Source organism: Episyrphus balteatus, chromosome 3, assembly GCF_945859705.1.
Source record: "Episyrphus balteatus chromosome 3, idEpiBalt1.1, whole genome shotgun sequence".
Classification (NCBI taxonomy): Eukaryota; Metazoa; Arthropoda; class Insecta; order Diptera; family Syrphidae; genus Episyrphus; species Episyrphus balteatus.
This window is the reverse complement of record NC_079136.1, coordinates 95,339,300-95,366,365: the sequence shown is the minus strand read 5'-3', so window position 1 is coordinate 95,366,365 and position 27,066 is coordinate 95,339,300. Positions and strand designations below refer to the sequence as shown.

The following is a 27,066-nucleotide window of genomic DNA, read 5'->3' as shown; positions in this document are numbered from 1 at the left end:
ATCAACAATTTTAAAAATATATCAATTTAAACCAAAAACCTCACTATCAACCCTGTTTATTCTCATCGACCACAATTCTCTCATCTACTACAATTTTATACCATCACATGCGCTGCTACTCTGCTAGACAAACTAGCACCACACCAGCAACAAAAATCACCCTCATTTTATTTTCGTGCTCTTTCGCGAAAATACTATAAAATTCAAAAACACACAACATACTTATCTCTTTCACTCTCCATAATTTCAAATGCAAAATATAAAATTTGCAATTCGCATTCGAAAGAGACGACACTATACAACAACAACAACAACAAAAAACTCCAACACCAAAGTGCCAGAAAAAAAAATTAAAATTTATCAATTCGACAGCCAGCAGCAGCGCGACATCACATCAAAAAAAATTCTCGTCTCGTAAAATTTCGTGTGTGTTGTTTTTCTTTTTCTGCTGTCGAATTAATCTCAAATAAAAAAGAAATATAAATCTTATCAAAAGTAACATTCAATTGTTAATAAAATCATAATTATAAAAGGTAATTCGGAAATAACATACGAAAACCATTGCAAATTTGCCATTTTTTTTTTTTCTTGTCAAAGAAAAGAAAGAGAAAGAAGAGAAATACCAGGGAACAAATTTTGAAGAACATAAAAAAAAATACATACACGAAAAGAAAAAACGTGCTGTGGTGCGAGACAACAAAAACCAGTCGTCGTTGTTCGTTGTCTACTCTCGTCTCGTCGTTTTTTGTCTTCTACTACAAACTACACTTCACCACACGACTTCCCTCGTATTGTATTCTATTATTTTTTTTTCTTATTAAAAAAATTTCCTTTCATTATTTAATTCTTTTTTTTTTTTTGTTTAATATTAAATCGCGTTCTTCCTACAATAAGAATATCAACAAAAAAAAAAAAAAAACAAAAGCCAACTTGAGACAATTCGCTCATCGAGACGGAGCTTCTTGTCAATATTGTATTTGGATCATTTGGAAAAGATCTAATTATACCAAAACCAGGCAAATTTTCGACCAGAAGAAAATCCTGAGAGAGAATAATGGCGGTGTCCACGGACAGAACATTTCGCGGAGTAAATATTTACGAGCTCGCCAACGAAGCGAAATTGGAATTTAGCAATAAATACAATGGAAGCTGCACATTAATCTGCAACTATGATCCGCAGGGTATCACGATAAGGGTCGTATTAGGTGAGTATTTAGTTTTTTTTTTTTTTTATAATTTAGTTTTTTTTTTTGTATTCTAATAACGACAAAGAAATCGTTCACATTTGGGGTGGTTTTTCTTCTGTTTCTTTTTCTAGTTTTTCTGCAGAAGCACCCGTGACCTGAGGGCTTCCCCCAGACTTTTTTTTTTTTCTTGTAATTAAAATATAGGTAGTGGCAGTAGCGGGGCGACTTTCCATTAGGGTCGCACGCAAGGAGTTGTGATTTTATTTTTTACAGTGAGCTTAGGGTCTCAATAGAATACCTTTAAAATATTAAGGTTAGGAAACACCCCTAAGTATGATTAAAAAATAAATATTTAAATTTTTCATACAAAATGTATGCAAATGACGACCACGAAGAATTTGAAGTTTGAGGCGTATAAAAGTTGAGATGCGTATGGGGGGGCATGCTGCCCCCCTGCAACCCCCCTGCTTGGGCACACTATAGGATTTGAGGTGGAGACAAGTTTGGGTATGTAAAAAGAACTTCAAAAAAAAAATTTTTTTTCTTCGCGGTCGTAATTTGCATGCATTTGTATGAAAAAATGAACTTTAAAAAATAAATTAAAAATATAAATACACATTTCCTAACTTTAAAATTGTTATTTTTATTACTTTTAGTCATTAATCTTTCACATAAAATTATTCGCGTATTAAAATTCGTGCGACCCTAAAGGAAAGTTGAGCCGCAGTAGCAGTTGCAGCTGCTGTCGCGCAATGTTTGTGGCTTGAACACAAAAATTCTTTTGTTTAATTTTAGTCGTGTTTTATTGGTAACTCAGTAAGTTAGCTCAGTAAAATTTTACACGGGAAACAACAGCAAATGATTGCTAATGATAAACATTTTTCTAAACTTGTAAATTTTTGACCCTTCAACAAAAAGGATTATTATTTTTTTTAATAAGTAAATAAAAGTTTAAAAATCTATGTAAGTTGAGCTGAATATAAACAATATTTGCGTATTGACAAGGTGTCTCACGATAAGTCAACTGATGATTCCAATTTTTTGTTTAGACTAAAGGCCATAATTTAACAAGTCCAATTAAATATAGTGTTTATTCTTCTACTTTACTGATTTCAGTAGTAGGTATACAGAATTTGTATTATAAAACCAATCTTCTTCTTATTTAAAAGCAATCAATTGTTGTTGTTTTTAGCATAAAATGTTTACTCAGTAAAATACTGAGTATAAATAAAACATGGCTTTTATGTAAGGGGGAGTATGTTTGTTTTTTAGTACTCCAAAAAATCATCACACCTGATGATGTCCTTTCGATAGACTTTCTGACTCTTAAAGTAAAAAAAAAATCAAATACGGCTTTGTTACTTTTTCAAAATGCCGGAAAGATGATATTACTTTTGTTCTATAATAGAACCTTTCTTTAAAATCGGTAAAATAACACAACAAAAGACTTGTAATTAATTGCGTTGTTGTTGAGAAAGTTCTTATTAAAATTCATTTTTTTTTTTTCCTTTGGAAGAAATTGAGTGTAATTTCGTTTATACCAATAAGAAGGAGACTTTTGTTCGGATGTTTGTCTCTGTTTTGATCTTAGGGGAAGGGAAAAGAAGTAGTAGTTTTTAGCTTGTGTTGTATTTCCTATTGATTTTGTGTGTTCTTAACTTTGCTCGCCGTCCTTTTATTCTGCTACTGCTGCTGCATCACATTTTATAACCCTGAGATGTGATGATGCCCCTTGAATTTATATATATTCTCATTCATTTTATAACCCGGAAAATCGATTTTTGCCATGCACTCGGCTTAGTTGTGGTGGATTTTTTTTTTTATATTTTTTTGCTTTCTTTAGCTCCTTTTTTTTTTGTGTTATTTTTGCATTTATCTGCCTCCTTTTATTATGTAGGAGGGTATTTTTTTTTTTCTCAATACACTTTTTTTTCTCGTGTTTTGTTTGGTTGGAGTAATTTTGATATAGCTATGGCCTTCTGTGGGTTTGTAACATGAGGAATATATGTAGTATGTATAAAAATATACAAGAAAATTGCAAGAGACCTTGAGAGATATTATATGTAGCAAACGTAGGCAGAGCAGAGCAGGTACTATAGAAATTTGCTTTTTGTCCGTTTTTTTTTTCATTCGTTATTTTTGTTGTTTTTTTTTTTTGTAAAGAAGGTTGAAGGCGGTTAAGGCTTCTTTTTGTCAGTTTGTGGTATGTTTACGTGAGAAAGTTTAGTTTTTTTTTTTTGTTTACAGATTCCTTACTCTGGGTTTTTTTTTGTTTGTTCTATCTACCTTGAGAGCTTGTTTGGCTAAGTATAAAAATGCATGAAGCACTTGTAAGGATTTATTGTTTTCTTTTTTAAGTTTATCTTTTCTTCAGGTAACAATTTTGTGTTTGCATTGCAAGTTGGGTTTTTTTGTTTAGTTTTTTTTTTTTTTCTGATTTAGTTATACAGAAAGGTGTAAAATGAATGAAAGAAGAAGCACCTGTGGTAAGAAATTTTGATGAAATGATAGGTATCTTTTATCTTTTTTTTTTTTATTGGTTTTATAGATATTTTGTGTGTATTGAAGAAAAAAGGACATTGAACTGTATTGTTTTTATTTTTTTTTTTAAGAATTTGAAAACAAAAATGAAAAAGTACTTTTGGTTTTTTTTATTTATTTTTGTAGGAAAAATGTAGGTCTATTCATGAAATATTAAAGATAAATATTTTCTAGTTAACGACTGAACAGTCTAGAAACAATCAATGAAGTCTAGTCAATGCAAAACAGATTCAGCAGGAAAATTTCTTGCACGTTCTTCTTCTGTTGTAAAATTTATATTATTAGCAGCTATTTGAATTGTAGTAAGAAGATTATCTATAAATTTCAAATAATAAAAAATTATTAAAACTCCTTGCTAGTCAAAAAGGGATACAATAGAATTTGTGTTGACGTATCTATTAGATAAGAAAGTTAATTCATAAAAAAAATTTTGGAAAGCAAAATTCATTTATACACATGACTTTTTCTTAGCTTGTGCAAATAATTTCTTATGTATTTTTTTTTTTTTTTTTTTCAAACGAAAACCCTCAAGTTACGTTTGTACCTATCTGCTTAATTGCACGTACCTACCTACAAAAGGGGAAATTAATGAAAGAACATTCTTATTGAGAACAATCATTTCCTAGAAAAACAGCTGTCAATATTGAATGAAAATAATGTTTTATTTAGCCAATATAATTGTTTTCCCAGAAAGGGTTTTGTTGCTTAGATATTGTGCTATTGAAAATTGCGAATTAATTTTACTGAAAATAGTTGTTCAAACATATTTAACATTTCTTTTTTTTTCCTATGAAGATTGTATTTTCCTTTTAACTTAAAGAAATTGAGTAATTTTAGTTTTTGTTGAACCTCCTGAATACAATAATGTAGCTGTGGCTGTAGCTTGTAGCGCAAGTTGAAGAATTCTCAAATTTTTGTTCAGCTGCCGCCAACTTTTGTAAAATTTTGATACTTCTACAAGCTACAGCCACAGCTATACCATTGTATTCAGCCAGGAATGATATTTTTTTTTTCAAGACAGGTATATCGTATTTATCGAATTGATTTGTATTTGAGAATACCTATTCAAAATTAAGGATGGAATTCATATTCGGTCATTCAAGTTAAATTCTGATGAGAATTTCGTTAGAAAATACTCAAGCATTTATTGGAGACTTCCTTAGAATATAAAAGCTAAAATGTAAGCAAATGCTTTGGTTTTATTCATGTTACTTGTACTTTATGTGACCAAAAGCCTGCTCAAACAATCACTTGAGAAAAATCTTGACTTAAGTGACGTCTTTGAAATCGACTATAACACGGCTGTTCTAATATTGGTTTGAATTTGAAAACGGAAAAGAAAATTGAATCCGTACGGATTGAAAACGGTTGTTCTGATTGTTGGAGAATATTGTTTTCCGTTAGCAAATTGCAACTCGGATTGAAAACGGCAAAAATTTGTCGGATTGCAGATCCGTTCGTTTTTCAAAACACGTTTGAATTTGCAAAATATGTTCGAATACGAAAGTCGGTCTTCCAACATAAAAAAAATGAACCAAAATATACTATTCAAGTGAATATAGGATGGGTTTGGGTCATCAATAAATTAAAAGTTCTTACAGGATGGTGTTTAATAAGACATTTCGAACGTTAAAGAGCATTTATACACTTTTTGCTGACTTTAATGACTTCATGGTTTTGCGTGTCTCAACAGTTTTGACGAACTACAATCGTCTTTCAATTTTATAGTATATTTATTTTATAATATCCAAAGCCACTTAGTCGCGTATCCTACACCTAAAATTTTATTTAAAAAATTAAATACGATTTAAAACAAATTTAAAATTTTTGGCATGATCAGGATGCAATTAATTTTTAGTAGTTAAAAAAAAGTCTAGAATTTCTTAAAAAATAGATTTTGGTCGGATAAAATAAACCGATTTTCTCATTAACAAACCAAATTCAAGCAAAAAGGCAAATTTGTTCGTCATTGCGATGACCTGTAGTGCTTTAAACATTCATATGAATAGGTCAACGCAAACAATCTTGTTTGTGGAAAAGAATACAATGTTAAACGACTCCGCCCCAAATCAGAATTCGTTATTTTTATTGTTTATTTTATTTTTTAAGATGTAATTTTTTCAAGTCAAGTGTTGATTTTGGTGTTAAAGTTACATTAGCAATGGACATTTGCCTAAATGAACGCTATAAACACAGGCTCTTTGTAGTTTAATTGAAATAAAATTAAAACCTCAAATTGTTTTTGATGTTAAATTAATCTTGTCGGCGAACCTTTGTTTTCACCCATACCATAATAAATATAAATAATAAATTTAAACTAAATACTATTATTAGTTTTATTAAATACTAATTGTATTCTTATTAAAAATATTTTTAAATAGCCATCTGACATTGTTTGTATTTTTTCAGATAATGACCCAAATTACAGTAAGGAATATCTGATAACATCTGATGTGGATACTGCTCAGCTGGGTCGTCAAACGCATGCCCTGACATTGGACAATGACAATGTTCTATTAAAATTTGGAACAGAAAAAGGTTTATTTTATTAATTGAATTTAAATTTAATAGTATGATTAACTTTGTTTTTCTTAATAGATCATCTTAAATTTCGCAAAATCATAGACAATGTTAAACGACTCCGCCCCAAATCAGTATTCTCACAACGAACTGAAGAGTCTTCCGCCTCACAGTATTTTCAATTTTATGGTTATTTAAGTCAACAGCAAAACATGATGCAAGACTATGTACGAACGAGCACCTATCAAAAGGCCATCCTAGAGAATTCTATAGATTTTAATGTGAGTAGTAGACAAAGTTACCCTTTATCGCAATTTTATAATGAAAATCTATTGATGGAAAGTTATATACAAATTTCTACTTTTTCTAATGAAATGTATAAAAATTTGCGATTAAGACAATTTTTTTTTCCTCCAAATTTCAATACATTAATATTCTTTCCTTTTTGTTTTTAGAATAAAATTATATTGGATGTTGGAGCTGGTTCTGGTATATTATCATTTTTTGCCGTACAAGCTGGTGCAGCTAAAGTTTATGCCATCGAAGCCAGTAATATGGCTCAATATGCCCAACAATTGGTCGAATCGAATAATGTTCAAGATCGAATATTTATAATGCCAGGTAAAATCGAAGAAATCGATTTGCCAGAAAAAGTCGATGTTATTATATCCGAACCAATGGGCTATATGCTATTTAATGAACGTATGCTTGAAACATATTTGCATGCGCGCAAATGGCTTAAACCAAATGGAAAAATGTTCCCTACACACGGTGATTTGCATATAGCACCGTTTAGCGATGAATCTCTATACTCAGAGCAATATAATAAGGCAAATTTTTGGTATCAATCAGCATTCCATGGTGTCGATTTGACAACATTGCATAAAGAGGGTATGAAAGAATATTTTAGGCAGCCAATTGTTGATACATTCGATATTAGAATTTGTATGGCCAAATCTGTGAGACATGTGTGTGATTTTTTGCGAGACAACGAAAAGGATTTACACAATATTGGTAAGATTTATTTTTTTTTTATTTTGTAATATTTAATTAGTTTTCTCTTATAAACAATTCTGTTGGTTGTTTATATGACTTGTAAGGGTGTTGTTGGTTTATTAAAGTGTCAGCTTTTTATTTTGATAAATTGTCAAATTAAATCTATTGTATCAACTGGAGGTTTTTTTTATTTTGAGAAATATGTTAAATTCAAATCACAAATTCATTTTTTCAAACAAGGATAAAGAGAACGACGCTAAATTACGGGTTATGCTCTTAAAAATGAGATTTGGTGTCATTTCTAGCTTAGTTTTAAACTGTTCCGTGGTTGTTAGTAATTTTTTTTTATAAGAAAAATGGAAATAGACGTTTTTTGAAGAAGAACGAAAAAGATAAAATTCATGAAAACCGACAAAGTTTTATTGTTCTTGTTTTCTATTTCATTCTCTTTCAGACATTCGTTAGCTTAATCATTCATTATATTAATGATAAATAATAAATGCATAAACAATTGATGTTTGTTCAAAGCGTAAGAACAAATGTCCGTAAATTAGCATTATTTCGTTGAATGAACTTTGCAACAAAGAACTTAGTTACATATTTTACATTTTACATATTTAAAAGTTAAAACAAATTCTTATTCCCTACTTTTTCCTTTGCTTCTAAACTGTCACATAAAGTTTCATGTAGAACTAAAATTTGTATGTTTTGTTCGAGAAAACTGCTTTAAGATTAAGTTAAAAACTAGAGCCATTGGTCATGGTGCGTTTAGTTAGCAATTTTCGGTTCAATATTAGAATTCAACTTTATTAAGAAACGCAATTTAAAGATAATCACTTCTTTTGCGAAAGTTCTTTTAACTAACACGACAAAAATACATTAGCTTAGAAGCGCCAGTTTGTACTTATTAAAATTTAGCTTTTAAGCTCTTTACTATAATTTTTTGACTAAACCTTAAAAAAACTTCATTTTCCCAGCTTTCAAGCCTGGAAACTACACTAAAAAGTAAAAAATAGTTTCAGTTTTTTTTTTTATTGAATAGTGTTATTGTTTCTCACTAATCTCAGACGTGCTAATAAAATTGAATAACGTAAAGAGTGTTATTGTGATTAACGAACAAACAGAACCTTATTAACACAATACATCATTTTTGTCGTCATAATTGTTTTAATTTTTGTAAATGAGTACCCAATTAGGAATTGATGTCTACATTTAAAAATTATTGTTGCCCTATTAACTATAATATTGATATATTAATTTGTTTATTTCTTCCAGATATTCCACTTGAGTTCCATATTTTACAAACTGGCATCTGTCATGGTCTGGCATTTTGGTTTGATGTCGAGTTTTGCGGTTCGAGTCAGCAAGTTTGGCTGTCAACTTCGCCAACGGCACCTCTCACTCACTGGTATCAAGTTCGTTGTCTACTGCCAATGCCAATATTCATAAAACGAGGACAAATGTTAACCGGAAGAGTATTGCTCGAAGCGAATCGTCGACAATCTTACGATGTTACAATTGATTTACACATCGAAGGAACTCTTATATCATCGAGTAATACACTCGATTTGAAGAATCCTTACTTTAGATATACCGGAGCCCCAGTGACAGCTCCACCTGGCACCAGTGCCCAGTCACCCTCCGAACAATATTGGCAGCATTTAGATACCCAAGGAGTTAGAAATGGTGGTAAAATTTAAAATTAAAAATTTTATGATAACTTTTTATTTTATTTATTTGAATTTTTTTCTCTTTTTATATATTTTAGCTGTGAATATGGTGAATGGAATCACGGTCAATGGAATGGGAGAGGCGTCAATGGACATCACACATGCCATAATGAATCAAACCACCTAAAAATTCAATAAATAGAATGAAAAAAAAAAAATAATAAATACAACGTTGAGCATCCACGTTATACACCTACTCGTATATATACATTTATCCTAAAACAAAAACAATATTCAAGTTCTTTTTTTTTTTTGTTTATTCGTTTCGAAGTTCAAAGTAGTTTGTAATCACAGTGAGAGAAAGAATAAAAAAGTAGAACTATAAACCACAATATAAAATCATAATTAAAAGAAGAGATTTTAAGTTTTGAAATATATTCAATTAAAAATTATAAAAAAGAAATACAAAATGTATAAACAAATGAGTCGGCATATTAGATTTATAAAAAACTGCTGCTTCTGCACGACTAATCCTTGTGCTTTTTTCCTGAGATTAATTATTATAATATATTAAAAAGAAAAGATAAAAGTAAAAAAACGAAACAGATTTTGTTCTTACTCCTTAAGATTTTTGAGGACTCATATTTTTTTTGTCATAACTAAATTGTATACTGTATGGAAAAAAAAAAATAATAGGAGAAGCTGACAATTTTTTTTTTTTTTACAAACCACACGATAAATTTAATGTATTCTATACTTTTTTTTTTGATTAATTTATACTTCCCTCCATCCATGTTGAATGTTTTATTTTTGTTTGATTTTTTTTTATTTAAAAAATTGATATTATAAACGCATATGACCTTTTTTTTTGTTTTCAACCATTTTACAAATTAAGTTAAAAAATATAAATACAAAAAAAAAACTTAAACAAATTGACTTTTTAATGTAAATTTAGTTTTTAATTGTTTGATGCTGTTTTACTGTGGACAATAATGTAACTAAGAAAAAGAAAATAGATTTTTCCCGAAATCTATAATATTCTAGGATGGCTAAATATTTCATTAATCTCCCAACAGTATTCAATTTTATTCGTAGGAGTAAGCTATAATTTAAAGAGTGTTAGCAATTTTTTAGGGAAATAAATCTTGGTTTCATATAATTTTGCTTGCTAGAAATTTATTACAGAAATAAAATAAAAATCTGATGGAATATTTGAAGGGATGCAAAATTCTTTTCGTGACTTCCAACAGGGCCCAGTTTCGGAATAAAAATGAAACACACAATCGCTTTTAGTCATATTTCAAAAACGGTTTCTTTGAATCGTTGAGTTGCGATAATTTGAGTTGTATAATATATTTTTTTAAATTAATCGGAATACCTATCCAAAATGTCGACTACTTTAAATGATAAACTTTTAATCGACTCGTTATCGTTGAAGAACGACTTCGTAAAACGATAATCGTTCAAGCTCTAACGATATCTTTTTTTTGTATGTACGATTGACAATTGCTGTCGTTTAGCTTTCGTCTTAAGTTATCTCAAAAAACAATTTTACATTCATTTCATTTCCTAGCTTATGCTGCTGATGTTAACATTATAAGAACGAAACGAGCTTTCAGTCGTGTGCTTGGTGGTATTAAAAAGGAGGTTTCGAAAATAAACTTGTATAATTTTGAGAGGCTTGTTAACATTCGTGTAGGAATCAAGTATAGAGATCGCTCATGTAAATCGGTATTTATGTGGCCAAGAAGGCATTAAAGTCCTCTCTAAAAAATTCAAGAAAGCCCTGTACAATATGTTAATCATTCCGGTTCCGGTCCTTTTGTATGGGGCGGAGGCATGGATCGATGTCAAGAGCGGATGAAAATTCTGTGGGTTACTAGAGAATGATTCTGCGAGGGGTGTTCGGTTTCATGTGCATTAGTGGTTCGGTGAAGAGTAGAGAAAAGAGTCTAATGGGCCCTATCGTAAATCTCCAGGGGAATTGTTTTTCCCTCGAAATGTTTCTTTACATCAGAATCTACTTTGTGATCGTGAATTTTTCAAGATTAATAGTATAAGAATTTTAAAAAAATGTTGTTAGTTGACTGTTTACTAAAATTTGAAATGGATAAGGAGATCTCACTGAATATATAGGGTGTCCCTGGGTAAGATAAGGGCATTTTTAGGGGGTGATTCATAGGTATATTCTAAGAAGAAAATTGTTATACAGTAAATCTCTGCCTGCAAGGTTGATACCACCTAGCGATTATTTAAGAAAACGCTTACTTGGTATGCCTTACTCATGTAAATTTAAATTTTTCCGTTAATACCTTCGTTAAGATCTTGATTATTAGGAAAAATTTTATTCATTGTAGCTACATTTAAAAAACCTTAATATCTTTTCTGATTGCTCAGATATTAATATAAAGCCTGTTAATTTTTTCTTACCCATTATAGTTTTTGACTTTGAGGCCAATTTTCTTTGATAAATGTTTGATAAATATAGTGTTTTATTAATTTATTCTTATTAGTTTATTCTTTGCCAGAAAACTCGTACATTTAATGATATGTACTTGGAAAAAACTGCACCAGGAAAAATCTTAAAAAAAGACTTCTTTAAAGTGTGCTCCTTGATTTTGTATGCATGCTAGAGTCCGTTTTTAGGAATTTGTTGAAAACTGATCGGTGCGGCAAAGCTAGAACTATTTAAAAACAGCAGTTCTCAAAACCATAGAAGTAAGTAGTTAAGTTCTACTTTGTATTTTTTTTTGTATGTATGTATTTGGTGTTTAAGAGAATTATTGATCTTAGAAGAAAAGTAAAGAATAACTTATAACGTGGTTAAGATTCAATTATGGAATTTCTGCTATGTAATGGCAAAACAATAAAAAATTATATTTTAAATCCTTCACTTCTATATTTTTTTCTTAATTAAGCTTTTTTTTAACATTTGGCCTGTGCTAACGAATGTAGAACTAGACCAAACAAAAATTTTGTTTGATGACACCGTTCAAGATGCGTGCAATATTACATGGAAACGAGCGAAGATGACAACGCTAAAAAAACGAGTATGTAACATCTATTGTGTTTGAATTTAAAATTTAATCAAAAATGTTTATTTCAATGTTAAGATCAAAAGTACAAGGCATAAACATAAATTGTAGTCTCATGTCGAGTCTACTACATTATTTATGTATATTTTGAGTTTGGCGATCAAGTTCATGTTTTGTTTTAGTCTTATAATATCAAAGCTTAAAACACAAAATATAAACATAGAATAGTTGGCGATAAATATTTCCTTTAATTACGTTGTAGAAAACGCATACCTTTAAACTGGTATCAACTTTGCATAATTCTCCACTTCTCTAGATTCCTTAAAATTCATACTTTTACTTTGATTTTATTTGAGTCTTAAGAATCTTTTATTTTTTTTTCTACACAACCATCAAAAAACAAAGTTTTTTAAAAATAGATTTTTTTTTATTTGCCATAGTAAAGAGCCTTCAATGGTCTACATAGTTTCCTCAAAAACCATTTTGTTCTTAACTTCTGAACACTCAGAGCACCATCGTTACCTTCCATTTTGCCTTGACTTAGTAGGTAAATTTAACCTACTTTTTACACACTGTAGCCCTTTTATTCTATGTGCAAAAGGCTAAAACTATGTCAGTTACTACGAACTATACCAACATTCTTGATTTCTTGTACATGCCCCCCTTTTGCTCTTCAATATTTATATTATTCTGGTGTAAATGTATGTAGGTAAAGCTATATAGTATGAACGTTTACAACCTTGTAAGCACCATAGTAAGTAGATATGCAGTGTTCTAGGTACATATGTACTGATGATGGTTTAAATACAATTGCAAGGGAGTATTTAAACTTTGTAGGAAAACTAGGTTACTGGGCCAAGCCGGGTTTGTGAATTGCATTTTAGTCGGTCGGTCGGTATAATAGTGGGTCGGAACTACTGTTTTTTTTTTTTTTTTTTTGGGGCCAAGGTTCGAATCGATTGTGTTTGTTGTTATTATTTTTATTTTGTTTTTGTTTTGTTGTTTTTAATTCTAGCTTTGCAAAACACAATTCTGGGTACTACTACTGGGCTGAATGTGCGATGATAGCCCTCGACAATTTACATTTATGTCGTCACATAATTTGTTTGTGGGTTATCTCTAGTTTTGCACATGTTGCATACGACATAGAATTTATTGTTGTACAATGTAATTAAAAATGAGTACATTGAAAATATAAATTAAACACAATGCTAAAACACACCTAAGAGAACATTTTATGTACCTAGATTCAAAGCAAAATGTCAGGCCAGATCAAGGTGAAGGGTATTTTTTTGTTTTTATAAAAGTTGGAAAATTAGGAACAAGGTGTGGGTATTTTTTTTTTTTTTTTTTTTTTTTTTTTGAATTATTGTGATGTAAGGTCAATAAAGTTAACTAGATTTATTTCTTGTTGCTATAATTTCTGTATGTTAAATTGAAGAAGGTATCAAAATACTAAATTTTATACTAAAAAGTATATTTACAAGGTTAAAGTTAAAGAACTTTATGCAGAAAAAACGAATTCTGTCAGTGTACACATAAACACAAAACCCTTATTTTTGATACATTAATTCTGAGTTATTTTTTCAGAGCAGCTTCAATTGTTTAAAATTGGTTAAAAAAATATAAACTTTTTTGTCAATTTATCGCAAGATACAGTAGGTACTTTAAAAAAAATAAAATGCACGACTGGGGTCGCACGTACTTGCTCTTGTAGTTCAAAGCACTTTTATGTTAGTTTACTTGTCGATTTTAAAAGCTGGCTCTATATAAATTAAAAAAAAAAATTGATATTGAGGAAGAGCTGACATTTAGGGCAAAATTTTGTTAAATGAAAATAAAATTTTTGTTTGCCTTTTTTTGGAAAAAACAAAAATGCAGTTTTATTGCAATCGCTTTGAATATTACGTCTGAAAAGTTTAATTAAAATCGTTAGAGCCGTTTTCTAGATATTTATTTTAAAAATTTGTATGGGAGGTAGTAAACTTTCTTAGCGAGATATAAAAAAACAAAAAAAAAAACAACTTTCAGAATTCCATAAAAATCATCTGTACCAAATTTGAAGAAAATCCGTCCACCCGTTTGTGGAAATGTGTACAGATGGACGCACAGACGGACGGACAGAATTTTGCTCTTTGCTCTACTTTTACAACATAAAGGGTCTTTTAAAACATTTTTTTTAAACACATTTCGTGAAAGATAAAAGATCAATAGCTTCTTAGCACGTACATTCATTACCAGGATTTGACATCCGAACAAATTGAAAAACATTTTTATTTGCGTTGCTTCCAAACAGAGGCGGCGCTAGACCAAAATGAGCCGTGTGCGAGGATAAATTTGCGGGGCCCCTAGGAAAATGATTTTGGAGTACCTATACAGGGTGTCCCACAGTCACCGCCCCAAATGAAAACCATGAATTCCTGAGGTCATTTTAAGTCGAAAAACTTAAGAGGTAATTTTCTCGTTTTCGTCCCGTTTTCGAGTTACCACGGTTTTTATAATTTTTGCTCTCTTGTCCTTTAACTCGCCTTATCTTTGCCAAACTACGTTTGATGTGAAATATTTTTTTTTACAACCAATCAAGAATTTATTACAGTTTAATTTTTTCTCAAAACTTTTTTTTCTGCGGACAACCGTTTCTCCACAATTTTGCATCAAACTCAATTTTCTTCGTTTTTTAAGTTGTTTTGACACTTTCATATCATTTAAGTCAAAAAAACACGTTAATGAGTGTTAATTTTTTGTGCTTTTTATTAAAGCCCATTTTATTTTCATAAAAAAAATAAGTTTTATTTCATAAAAAAGGCTACTGAAAGTAATTAAAAAAAATAAACAAACTAAGTGAATTAAAAAAAAAATAATTTTTAAATACAAAATTAATTTAAATGAATTAAAACTTTTTCTGAGCTTTATCTATTTGTTCTTTTCTTAACCACAATAGCTCAGAAAAAGTTTATAATTCATTTAAATTAATTTTTTATTTAAAAATTATTTTTTTTTTGAATTCACTCAGTTTGTATATTTTTTTTTTTAATTACTTTCAGTAGCCTTTTTTATGAAATAAAACTTATTTTTTTATGAAAATAAACTGGGCTTTAATAAAAAGCACAAAAAATTAACACTCATTAACGTGTTTTTTTGACTTAAATGATATGAAAGTGTCAAAACAACTTAAAAAACGAAGAAAATTGAGTTTGATGCAAAATTGTGGAGAAACGGTTGTCCGCAGAAAAAAAAGTTTTGAGAAAAAATTAAACTGTAATAAATTCTTGATTGGTTGTAAAAAAAATATTTCACATCAAACGTAGTTTGGCAAAGATAAGGCAAGTTAAAGGACAAGAGAGCAAAAATCATAAAAACCATGGTAACTCGAAAACGGGACGAAAACGAGAAAATTACCTCTTAAGTTTTTCGACTTAAAATTACCTCAGGAATCCATGGTTTTCATTTGGGGCGGTGACTGTGGGACACCCTGTATATTTTGAAAAAAGTATCAAATCTTCCGTTCAAGTTCAAAATTGTTATAATAAACTTAAGACAATACACTCAGAGAACAAAATAGTTATTATCGGGATAACTATTAAAATAGTTTAAAAAATAGTAATTTTGACTATTTATATTCTCCAAATTAACTATTTAATAGTCAATAATGACTATTTAATAGTCAATAATGACTATAAACATTTATCGAATAAAAACTATTTAAAATAAATTTGGTATGAAATTTTGCAGAAATTATTAATCTAATAGTACACGTAAAATAGTACCTATATAAAATCAACAGATAAAAAAAATTGTTTCACAAATGAAACCGGCCAAATAGTTTGCTTTGAGAATTCAATTTTTTTTCAATTTTTGTTTAATGAGGTAAGTACTGCATTATCTTCCCATAAATATGGCAAAATTGTCTTTTTCGAGCTCAATGCAAAGGGTACTTTTGCTAACGAAGTTTTTGAAGAAAGAATGTCATTTTCAAATCCAGACTTTTTGGAGTCAATCCGCGATTTAAAGTGAATTCTTCAAAATGCGTCTATTTTGTTTAGTGCATTTTTTCATTTTTTGTCCATTTGTGGTAAATTTTGAATAGTATAATTATATTTTTGTGTTTTTAGATTTGGTAATTTTTAGTTTCCCGCTATAAATTCAGCTCTTCAGTTTTTTAACAGACACACCGAAATTATGACTTGCAACAGAAGATGCACTAATGTCAATGTTAAGTTCCGCCGTTTTGCCCAATTTTTTACAAATCGGAGCCTTAACAAATCTGTCAGTTTTATACGTGCTTGAAGCACGTAAAATGCATTACCTTACCTTACCAACGTTGAAAAATAACGTTTGTCAAACTACTTTTTTCCCTCAAAAATTAATACTTTTTATACAAAAAATGCAGCCTCGGAGCATAATACCAACTATATGACTGCCATTGACCATCATGAGTTTCACCATAATATAGGTACTTATTAAATAACCGTGAACTTCCTTATTTTATGTTTAACCGTAACAGATTATTCGCATCAGTTAGAAAAATGTTCATATTGTCAAAATACTTTTTCCGGCTATTGTATTTTTTAAAATTTATCAGTAGGAAGAAGGAAATAAAACCGGGATTTGTTTCTTTCTTTGAACTATTGTTTTTAAAATCACTTGTATTTCTATTATAAAAACGGTTGTGATTTCTTTTTTCGGCCTAACCGAAGCGATGGCTTACGTATAGAACCGACATTTGCATCAAAATGTAATTTGAGGAATATTAAGGACTTATTGCTTCTTTTAATTGGTGATTCATTTTGGCTTTCGACTTGAAGAAGAAGACACCGGAAAAATCAAGGGGCTTTCTCTGCCCTGCTAAATACAGGAACTATATTTTTCGTTTTCCGACCTATTGTTTGTGTTTAATCTATGGTCTAGTTGGAAGTTTTTCAATTCAGTTATATGGACTAATGGTAATTGTTTCTGTTGATGTTTGCTTTCCTCTGTTAGACACATATTTATCAAAAATTTAATATTATTTTTTAATAACTAATAAATACATAAATTATTCACTTTTTTGTATGAGAACAATTGTTGATTTAAAACGGGAAAAGTGTGGCAAAATGTATTCAAATACGGAATACGGAACAGCGAAAATTCCACTGAATAAAATGGTCCTTTTTAATCATTTTTTAGAAGATAAAAAAATTGGTGGCGGAAAACAGAAATGTTCTAAGCCCTTAACAAAGTGTTTAAAAGTGAAGTGTGGTGAAAAATCTGTTATATCATATAAATTGCGAGCGTAAGCGAGCAAACAAATTTTTTTAGAGGAAATTAAGTTTACCTATTCCTAAGCTTTATACAAAAAATTATTTCGTACAATTTTAAATACCTTTACCTACAAAATTGAAAATTAGCCTTTTTTCTCACTGAGATTTTGTAGCAAAAAATGTATGCATTTCATTAAGTTTTAAATTAAATTGGGAATACTAAAAGCAAAAATTTTAAATAATCCATGTTGTTTGGTAAACTAATTATGTGCTTCACTTGAGAAAAAAAAAAAGTTAAACAATAATCTTTAATTGTTTAATTTTCTTTTTCTAACGAAAAAACACATATTTTTCCTTTCTTCGTTTTGCAAAAAGTGGCCAATGTAGTTAAGACCATGCTTCGACTTATCTCAATGCAATTATGGAAATCGAGTGGAAACAAGTCAATTTGAATTATTTTTTGTTTGATCCTATGAATAAAGAAAAGAAAAAATTTTTTTTTTTTCGGATGTTATTATTTCCAAAGGCCGAGACATTTACATTTGGCGCCCACGGGGCCCCTCCAAGCGCGGGGCCGTGTGCGGGGGCACACTCCGCACACCCCTTCCGCCGCCTCTGCTTCCAAAATGCATGACGCAAAAAAGGAGCAATCTTTTTTGGTCTGTGATACAAAGGTGGCGCTGCAGGGGTAATGTAACACCGTTTAACCTTCACTGGACTCAAAAGAATAGAATAGATATCGATAAAACGAGATATCGATTATTTTATTAAGAAACCAGCAAATTTTTGGTATAAATCTATATTTTATTAAATTTTAAGACGAATGATGGCTTTAACCCTTTCGAACCCAAAGCTATGAAAATCCATATTAAAAAATGTTTTTTCAGTATTATCGTGTCAAAAACATCAGTTTTATGTTAGGCAATATATCTTAAAAAATGAGATGAGTTCAAGAAATAAATGGCATTCATCTATGCGTGATCAATGATCATAATTGAACTTATAGTTTTTGTAAGTTTTGGAAAGAAACTTTTAAAGTTTTGTATCAACTTTAAAAATCAGAAGTTTACAAAATAAGTACCTATTTGTTAATATTTTTTTGAACAAAATCTAATTTAATTGAAATATTATTTTTTAATTCAACAAAAGATAGCTTTAATTAAGGACTTTTATATTTTTGGTTTTACTAATCTTATGGAGCTTGAAAATTGTACTTAATCTATTTACTAAACTTACCCAATATGAGCATCTCGAACGTGTCTTTCAATATTTGAGGATGTCTTCTCTGTGAAATCGCATCCTCTCCAGGTGCATTTAAAAATACGTTTGTTTACCTGAAATAAAAGAAGAAATGCATATAGACAAATTCATATAAAAAAAATTACAAGTAGGTACATTATATCTTTTTATTAAATATTAAAAAAAAAATATTACCTCATGCTCATCTATCCTCATATCTTTATACTTTCCTTCCCTTATACAAATCTCAACACTCAAAGTATAATAACAATCAAATACACGCACGCACTTTGCTATGGACTGAATAAATGACAAATCTTCTTTGCTACGTATGTATATTTACTACCAAAGAATGGAATGGTCAAGGGAGGAATAACCAATTTTAATTCATTTATTGCGCTTTAGTAATATCATTGCTTACAGGAATGAAACTGTACAAACCATTCTGACATACACAATCCAGAGGGGCAATGTGCAACTTTTGGCATCACACAATGTTATATGGGGATACTGGTTGGTAGTGTATACCCACCCATATAATGAAAAATTTAAAGAAACAAAAAAAAAATAGTACGTATTCGCCCTAGTGACCCACATTTCATATTTTCTATTTCCTTACTACAAAATGCACTCACTGTGTTGAAGGAAAAAAGTAGGTACCTATGTGTGTAAGAAAGAGAGAGAGAAAATAAGCGGAGCAGAGAATGCAACCCTTTACACCGGCGGAGGATGCTAGTGTGTGGTGTGCATCCCTTTCCGTTAGCGTATATATATTTATGTAAGGATATATTTTTATATATTATATACTTTATAGAAAACTATAAACGGGCTTGTTGATCTATGTTGTAAGACCGGGTAGAAATTGGGTACAATATTGTGTGTTAAAAGCGGCGCGGCGGCAACTACGACGACGACGGCGGCGGCGGCTGCAATGATTGTACTTTAGATGATCTAGTTTTTGCGACTAACAAGACCATCAGAGTATATAAATAAAAGTAATGCAGGGAATGGCCTAGTAAATTGCTTCAAATATAGGTTATTGCATTATTACTAGAGGGCTTTATTTACTCGAACAAGTACAGTTGTGTCTTTTTAGATATTGCTTTGCTGCATTTTAAATATAAAAATTTTGTAGAACTTTGTTTAAAATAAAAAAAAAAAAAAATACTTTATGTGGTGATGGGTTTTAAAGATGAAATAGTTTTAGTTGTATTCCTTCATACATTTTAAATTATATGTAACTGGTTCAATATTGAGTAGATGTCATTTTGTGAATAATTTAAAAAGTCGCAGTTAAGAAAATTAATTAAAATTTACGTGGGGGGTCAGAAAATAATATTATTAAGACAATAAAAGAATTTGGAGACCCTTTTTATGAAATGACTCATATTATAAAGCGTTAAGTAAATTCATAATTGTGATCCAAGGCAACTGACTTTTGGGACCCCAGAAATTAAATTTTTAGACAAAGACAACGAGAGGTAACGCAAAAAAAAAATCGTATACCTATGTACTTCGCTCTGAAGAATTGCGAAACCGAAATGAAAACCTTACATCAACGGTGTGTGGAAATTAATTTTTAAAGTTCAAAATTTTATGTGCTTATCTATTTTTTTTTTAAATTTATTTAATAAACATACACTGAAAGAAAAAATCTTTTTTGATTTAAGCACTTTGGGAATTCAATTTTAAATGTGGTGGTAATTGTACTATAAAATTTGTTGTTTTTTACAACTATGGAGTTTTTATTTTACTCAAAATTTTGAAGGAGTTTTGGGCAAAACTGACTTCAGATTCTGACAGACATGTTAAGTTACGGGCGTGACATAAAATAATCACATTATTTTCGAATTAGTAATCAAACTTGTAAATATAGGTATAGATAAATACATTGATGGTACGGCTTTTCATGATGGGACAACTTTCAACTCTCAAGCATTTATAATTGAATCATTTATTTTCAAAACATGATAAGTCCACTTTTTTTCAAAATTCGTTTTTTTTAACTAAATTGTTACTCTAGGGATAACCACGTCTATCTTCATAATAATGAAGTATCTACTCCATATATCCGATTTTACAGCTAAGCGAAATATTTTTTTATTATCAAAAACAGGATAAGAACCGGACTTATCATCTTTTGAAAATAAACAACAGCTTTTTTATGTGTAAATGCTATATTAAGCTACTGGCTGAAAATCTTAAGTTTAAAGCGTCTTTAAAGTTAAAGAAGCACTCCGGACATTATATTTTAATCTCAAATACAATTTTGTGATAGACTGGGGATGAAAGCAAAATTGTGTACCCTAATTTCACATCCGTTTATTTTCAAAGTATGATAAGTCCAAAAGCGTTTTTATTTTTTATCTTTTGAACTATCGCTCCAAAAATTAAAAACGAAACGGTACTTTGCACATAGGCAAAAGTTCTACAGAATATATTTTTTATGAATTTTGCTACACACATCAAAAGAAAATAGAATAACGTTTTTTACTTCTCCTGCAAAATTTAAAATCATGGACTTATCATGTTTTGAAAATAAATGATTCGATTATTTAGTTTGTAATTGAGACAAATTTATTTTAAAAGTTTTAGATTTCTTTCTTTTTTTAAACCGGTGCAGGTGGAAACAACAAAAAAGTGCACATATGTCACATAGTTCCTACCTTAAACGAAAAAAAGCGACACTTTGGCTTGGAGATTTTTTTAACTTCAGTGATCATTTCATTTCAAGTACCTACGTATTAAAATTATTTTTTTTTAACAGGACTTATAATCTATAAATTAGACGTTCAGGAAAATCAGTTAACACGTTGCCTCTCTGACGTCATCAAAACCATTATTTCAATCTGCCAACGCACCGACAATTGTGTGCGTCAACGCGTTGATAGCATTATTATAGTCAGAGAATCAACGTATTGACTTATGTCGTTGACCGTCTTATTTAACCTTAACAAGAAGAAAAGATGGATCTTTTCAAAAGTAATGATTTAAGTTTTTAATTTATTTGAGATTTGATATTATTTTAATATAAAAATAAAATTGAAAAAAAAACAACATCGATATTTTGCCATAAATTGCGTGTGCTTTGAGCTATTTTTTATATAAATTATTCAAATGTTTTTTTTTTTCTTGAAAACTTATTCAGTCGTTTAAATTGATGGTATTCAATTATCATCAACGCATTGCGTGCAAACTATAAACAAAATCACTAGTCAAATTAACCTATTTCGTGTGGTTATATCGATTTTGGTTGCAAATCTTATACAAAAATAAATAATAATAAACATGACGTCATTAATATGGTAAGGTACTTATTTAAAAAAAAAAACTAGGAGTTGTGTATTTGGCCTTTACGTTAGTAAATTTTGAGTATATTAGGAAGACAATTTTAAACAGTTTTCTTTTTTATTGCAAAAATGCCACGCCATGGAATCTACTTATGCTTCACAATCTTAAATTTTACAATTTTCGATTTAAGAATATCATTTCCCTGGAGAGTAAATTGGTCCTTGTTAGACTTAGAAAAAATATTTATATGAAAAAAGTAGTGTAGGTAATTGTTTTTTCTTTAAGTTTGACTTTCAAATTTCTTAAAATTTTTATGTTATTATTCCAAATCCAGTGGTTAAAAAGTTGCAGTTTTCATAAAAGGCAATAACTATAAGAAAAATGCAAAAATTTTAGTTTCACCAAATTTTGTAATAAAATTCTCCATTTTTTCCCCTTATAAAATGCGCGGAAATGAGACCGCTGCAGCAGTTCGTGTCTTCCACGACTAGTTCGTGATTTTTTATAAAAAATTTTACATTTTTATAGAAATGTTGAAAATTTTTAAGGTTAGCAAAAATTAGCATGAAAACTTTACATTTCCACAAAGTAAAATATTAATACAGTGTAACGACACTAAAAATGTTGCTATACTTTGTTAAAATTAATTTATAAACATATCCAAAAATTGAAAAAAGCGTTAAAAAACTATTTTTTATGCATTTCTTCCCTCTCGGATCAAGATTTATGTCGAAATTTATCAATTTTTTTTCGTAAAACACTTTATGTGGCAGTTGCTAGTACTTAACTAATTCAAAATAATTTCAATATCTTCATCTTCTCTCCTGTTTTTGCCAAAACAAATAAATCCACCTTTCAAAAAGTCGTTAATTTTTTCTGGTCCGACTTTGGCCTAAAAAAAGTCAAATATTTTGAAGGTTAGCAAAAGTTAGCAATGAAACTAAACGTGTTCTCAAAGAACAATAACAACACAAGATAATGCCATAAATCATTGTGCTACAATTTGCTACTACAACTTTGTAGGCTTAATTTAGATGAAATTGTATGCCTTAAAAAAGAACTTTTTTCGATAATTCACTAAAATTCAAATTTATTTAAAAAATTAAATATAACTACTCATACAAGTTCTCAATGTATCCATGATTATTATTCACAAATAAAAAAAATTAAACTTTGGTACTTTTCTTACACGAACCAAATGAAAATGCACAAAAATAAAATCTCGAGCTATCAAAATGACTAATATTTTTCAGTGCTTTTGAAAGTCCCGCTAATCCCTCAAAATGAGCAAAACAAAATTAAAAACAGCCAAAAACAGTTATTTAACATATGCTTGACCAGCTCCATAGCTTAGAAGATCAATATTGCATTTTTGTTTTTTATTTTTTTTATTTTTGTCCACTAGTCAACGCACTGTGCGCTGTAGCATGAGATACAGGCTTACATATGGGCCCATACAAAAATGTTTATGTTCCGCATTCGCATTTAAAATTAATAAATTCAAATCAATCCCTTTACTAAACTTAATTTATCAAAACATTAAAATATCTTTAAAGAAAAATAGTAGAAACAATTTTATCCCTTAATAAAATTTCCACAAAAAGCCTTTTAAAGTTCTAGGTTAAATCTTTACTCATTACCACATATTTCAGAACAAAAAAGAGCTGTATTTCCTTGAAGGCCCTGACCTGGTTTACCAATAATTGTGTGTAGGTACCCACACGTGTACTTTACCTTGCATCAAAAGTTGCACTCATATTTAACCATTCTTTATTTCAACCAAACTCTTTGTCAACTTTGAATACTCTATTGTACCTTTTATTGTTATACAAAATAAATCATCCAAAAGTAAATGATTTAGCTAACAACCCACCCACTATACCGACACCCACACCACCACCACCGACTGGTGGTGGGGTAGGACCTTTCATAATGGTGTAATGTCGTTTATTGCCTGCTTTGCTGCATCCACATTCATTATGACCATGGAATTCCACACCTCTATTAAGATAGCGTGCCAAAAATGTAGGTCACAGCCCTACATCTATCATAAAACCAAAAACTCAATATAGAATTGAGCTTGAAAAGGGATGGGAAGATTGCCCTCTATGTTCTACGACGACACACACAACGAGTGCAACACCATTTAACCCAGATACAGAGCTTAACATTTTTTTTTTTTTTTTAATTATTTTATTTTTTTGCCGGACACACACTAACCTAATTTTCAAAAAAAATATGTCCTTATCCTTGAACACGACATGAGAGCTCTGAGTTATTCATGAAAATGATGAGTGGGAAATAATTTTGTCGCAAATTATGTTAAAACTATCCTATAAATGTGTCCACCAGCCCTCTTAGTTTTTGTTTAATGTATATTTTAGGTCATGTTATTGTCGAATGCATGTCGAAGGGTAGTAAACTAGGTCATGCCCTGAAAAAATACATACATTATATCGTTTGGTAGTAGAGAACTAGAGAAGGGTAAAAATATGTGGGTAGATGTTTGAGTTATCATCACATCACGAATGTGTTGTTTCTGCCCGATTTTCCAAAAATTTAAGCCAAAGATATAAGGGTTTTTTTTTCACCATCATCATCTACATATTTGTAGATATACTTTTACTAACTTTGAAGCAAATTGAAAAGACATATTATTAGCCAACTTAAGGTGGTAAGTTGTAATGGGATTTTATAAAATTACACAACTTATCCATAAGTTTGTGCTCTTTTTTTGTAGTAAATTTTAATTTATTTATTCAGCACACATTCGTGGAAAGTTTGAACAAAAGAAAAGCTGAAAAAAAAAAGAAACTGTATCTCTGATAAAGTTATCTTTATTTTTTTGTCCTTTAAATGTTGAAAGAAGATGACAAATTGTGTGGAATAAAATAAAAATGAGGTCGATTAGGCTATATCAATAGAATTTTCCTTTGCGGACTTTAATGTCAAAACTTTAGTTAGAGTTAGTTTTGATATTTTTAACCAAAAAGACTTTTTTTTATAGAACATAGAGTATGACACTGGGAAAGGAATTCGGTTTCATATTTTTTTTTTGCAAATAAAGTTCTTCTGGGAGCATTAAATTGATGAGGAAAAAGTTATGACCAACATTACAAAGAGGTTTACACGTTAATATAAAAATGAACGAATGGTTGCTGCAGGGCAATGCAAAATTAAAGCTCAATACAAGGATCGTCTTGATTACTGACAAACATATGAAGCTTGACTATACCTTGGATACCTTATTTGTTTAATTACAATAAGTGGTTAAGAAGTTATGATGGAACAGGTGAACATAGTCTGCTTGAAGAGTACTATAAAAAATCGTTCACTATAAGTAAACGAAGACCTCTTTAAGACCTGTTAATTTGGAAGCTCATATTGAAAAGTTCGGAAACTAACAAATATGTGAACAAATTGAGATGCTATTTCGAAGAAAAAAGACAAAAACCATTTATGTATGAAAACATTGGAAGGTATTGGATGGTACTTTTGTATGTTATATTTCTTTTTGCGTTATAGATATTTTCTTTGTTTAAAGATCATGACAATTTAAACTACCTGTTGAACAAAAATCAAAGTTCCATTCAGATCTGTGTCTGCTGTAAGTCAAGCGAAATACTAAAATTGTACTAGATTATTTGCTTTTTTAAGACCTTGTGTTTTTAAAAAGTTGAGGAGCGCTACAAAAACCTCTTAAAAGTAGAAGAAGATCTTTTAAAGGCCTGTTTGAAAAGGTTAATTGGAAGCATATGCAAAAAAATTGAGATAATATTCTGAAAAAAAAAAGTTAGAGAACATAATTTGAATCAAGGCCCTTTTTGAAATTATACTTCTTTTTGTGTTATAGTTTGTTTGTTTTTTTAAAGATCAAAACAATCCGAACCACCTGATAAACAAAAATCGAAGTTCTAATCAGATATACTGTTTGACAGGCGGAATTGATAATTGTACTAGATTATTTGCTTTTTCAGTTCTTAGAAAGTTTTGTGTTTGTAAAAAGCCAGCTTCTGCTGGAAAAGCTCCACAAAACTTTCTGTTTGTTGAAAAAGAAACGTTAAAAAAGGTGAAAGAAGATCTTTTATAAAAGAATCGAGATGTTATTCCAAAAAAGAAGACAGAAAACTTACATTGAATTAAGACAGATTTTTTGAAGTCATACTTCTTTTTGCGATAGAGTTGGATATATATAATTCTTACTCACAGAAACAAATAAAACTATTTAATAACACTGGTCGGCAAAAAAAACAAAAAAAGGCGGAAGCAAGAACTCTGTAAGGTGATTTTAATAAACTTGAGTGTGCTGAATTCAAAACAGTTTACAGATTTTTTCCATCACGTCTAGTTTTTGAGCTCTGCTCATCACAATTTTAGCTGTAAAGTCCCAAAAACTAATTTTAAATTAAATGTTTTTTGACATTTGATCTAAAAATATTATTTTTCCGTAATATTTTGCTATTTTTTCAACGGAATCTGGAGTCGAAAACTGAAATATACTTTAAATATGGTTCAAAAACCATAAGTTACCTTAACCACCAAGATTTTGAGATATCATACATTTCTATACCAAATATCTTTTAGAAAAAATAATTTTGAAAATAAAAATAAACGTATTTAAAACGATAAAATCTAGCTTTTAAATATTGCATATGTAGTTTTGCGAAAAAAAATTTAACGTTGATGAAATTCAACTCCAAAAGTACCACAAAACGCGTTTTTGACCTGTTAATATTTAAATATTTCGAAAACTTGACGTGCCAGTGAAATTTTGATTTGGTTTGGTTCAAGCTCCATTTTCGCTGCCGACCAGTGTAATTATAAGAACTAGTTGGTGCCAATATCACTACTTAATCCTTTTGACATTCTTGTCAAAAAATAACTTTTCGCTCTGTATACCTAAGAACGCCCGAAAAGAAGAGTATAACATAAAATAATGAAGTTCCTATTAGATCTGTGACAGTTTACGCTGTTTGACAAGTGCAGTTGATATTTGTACTAGATGATTCTTAAAGCTATGCAATAATTTCCGGGAAGAAGGAAAATATTCTAGTAGGTATAATTTCTATAAGCTTTATGGACCACATATCTATATTAAAATATTAGGTATATTGTACTGTACATACATCTAATTTATGCATTTCAGAACTTCCTATATAATAGCTGTGAACAATGTCCACTCTAAGTGCACTCATATAACAAAAGTAAATGTATGCATATTCTTTTTAAAACTTTTTTTTTTTTTGTAAGGCTCCAAGCAGTCTTAATAAAAATCCAAATAGGTGCCTCTCGTCCTCGTATACTCGCACATTTTCAAACGAAACTTTATAGATAAAGGAATAGAAAA

At 29.8% G+C, this 27,066-nt stretch overlaps 2 protein-coding genes across 3 annotated transcripts in view; one reads left to right on the top strand and one right to left on the bottom strand.

Annotated features, from left to right (window-relative positions):
- Positions 1-27,066, bottom strand: part of LOC129914716 (zinc finger protein 395) — a 257,386-nt gene that overhangs the window by 6,543 nt on the left and 223,777 nt on the right. The window contains exon 6 of the mRNA XM_055994062.1: positions 18,426-18,523. Within this exon, the coding sequence (XP_055850037.1) occupies positions 18,426-18,523 (98 nt within the window). The remainder of the gene's footprint in view (positions 1-18,425; positions 18,524-27,066) is intronic.
- Positions 343-9,144, top strand: LOC129914718 (histone-arginine methyltransferase CARMER). Of its 2 annotated transcripts, none has more exons than XM_055994066.1 (7): positions 343-533; positions 895-1,205; positions 6,138-6,266; positions 6,327-6,529; positions 6,704-7,262; positions 8,520-8,930; positions 9,013-9,144. In XM_055994066.1, the coding sequence occupies exons 2-7, from the start codon at positions 1,055-1,057 to the stop codon at positions 9,099-9,101; spliced, it is 1,542 nt and encodes a 513-aa protein (XP_055850041.1). In that variant the 5' UTR covers positions 343-533; positions 895-1,054; the 3' UTR covers positions 9,102-9,144. The 2 variants fall into 2 exon arrangements, with proteins under 2 accessions (XP_055850041.1, XP_055850040.1); XM_055994065.1 differs by having other exon boundaries at positions 344-533; positions 8,520-8,933.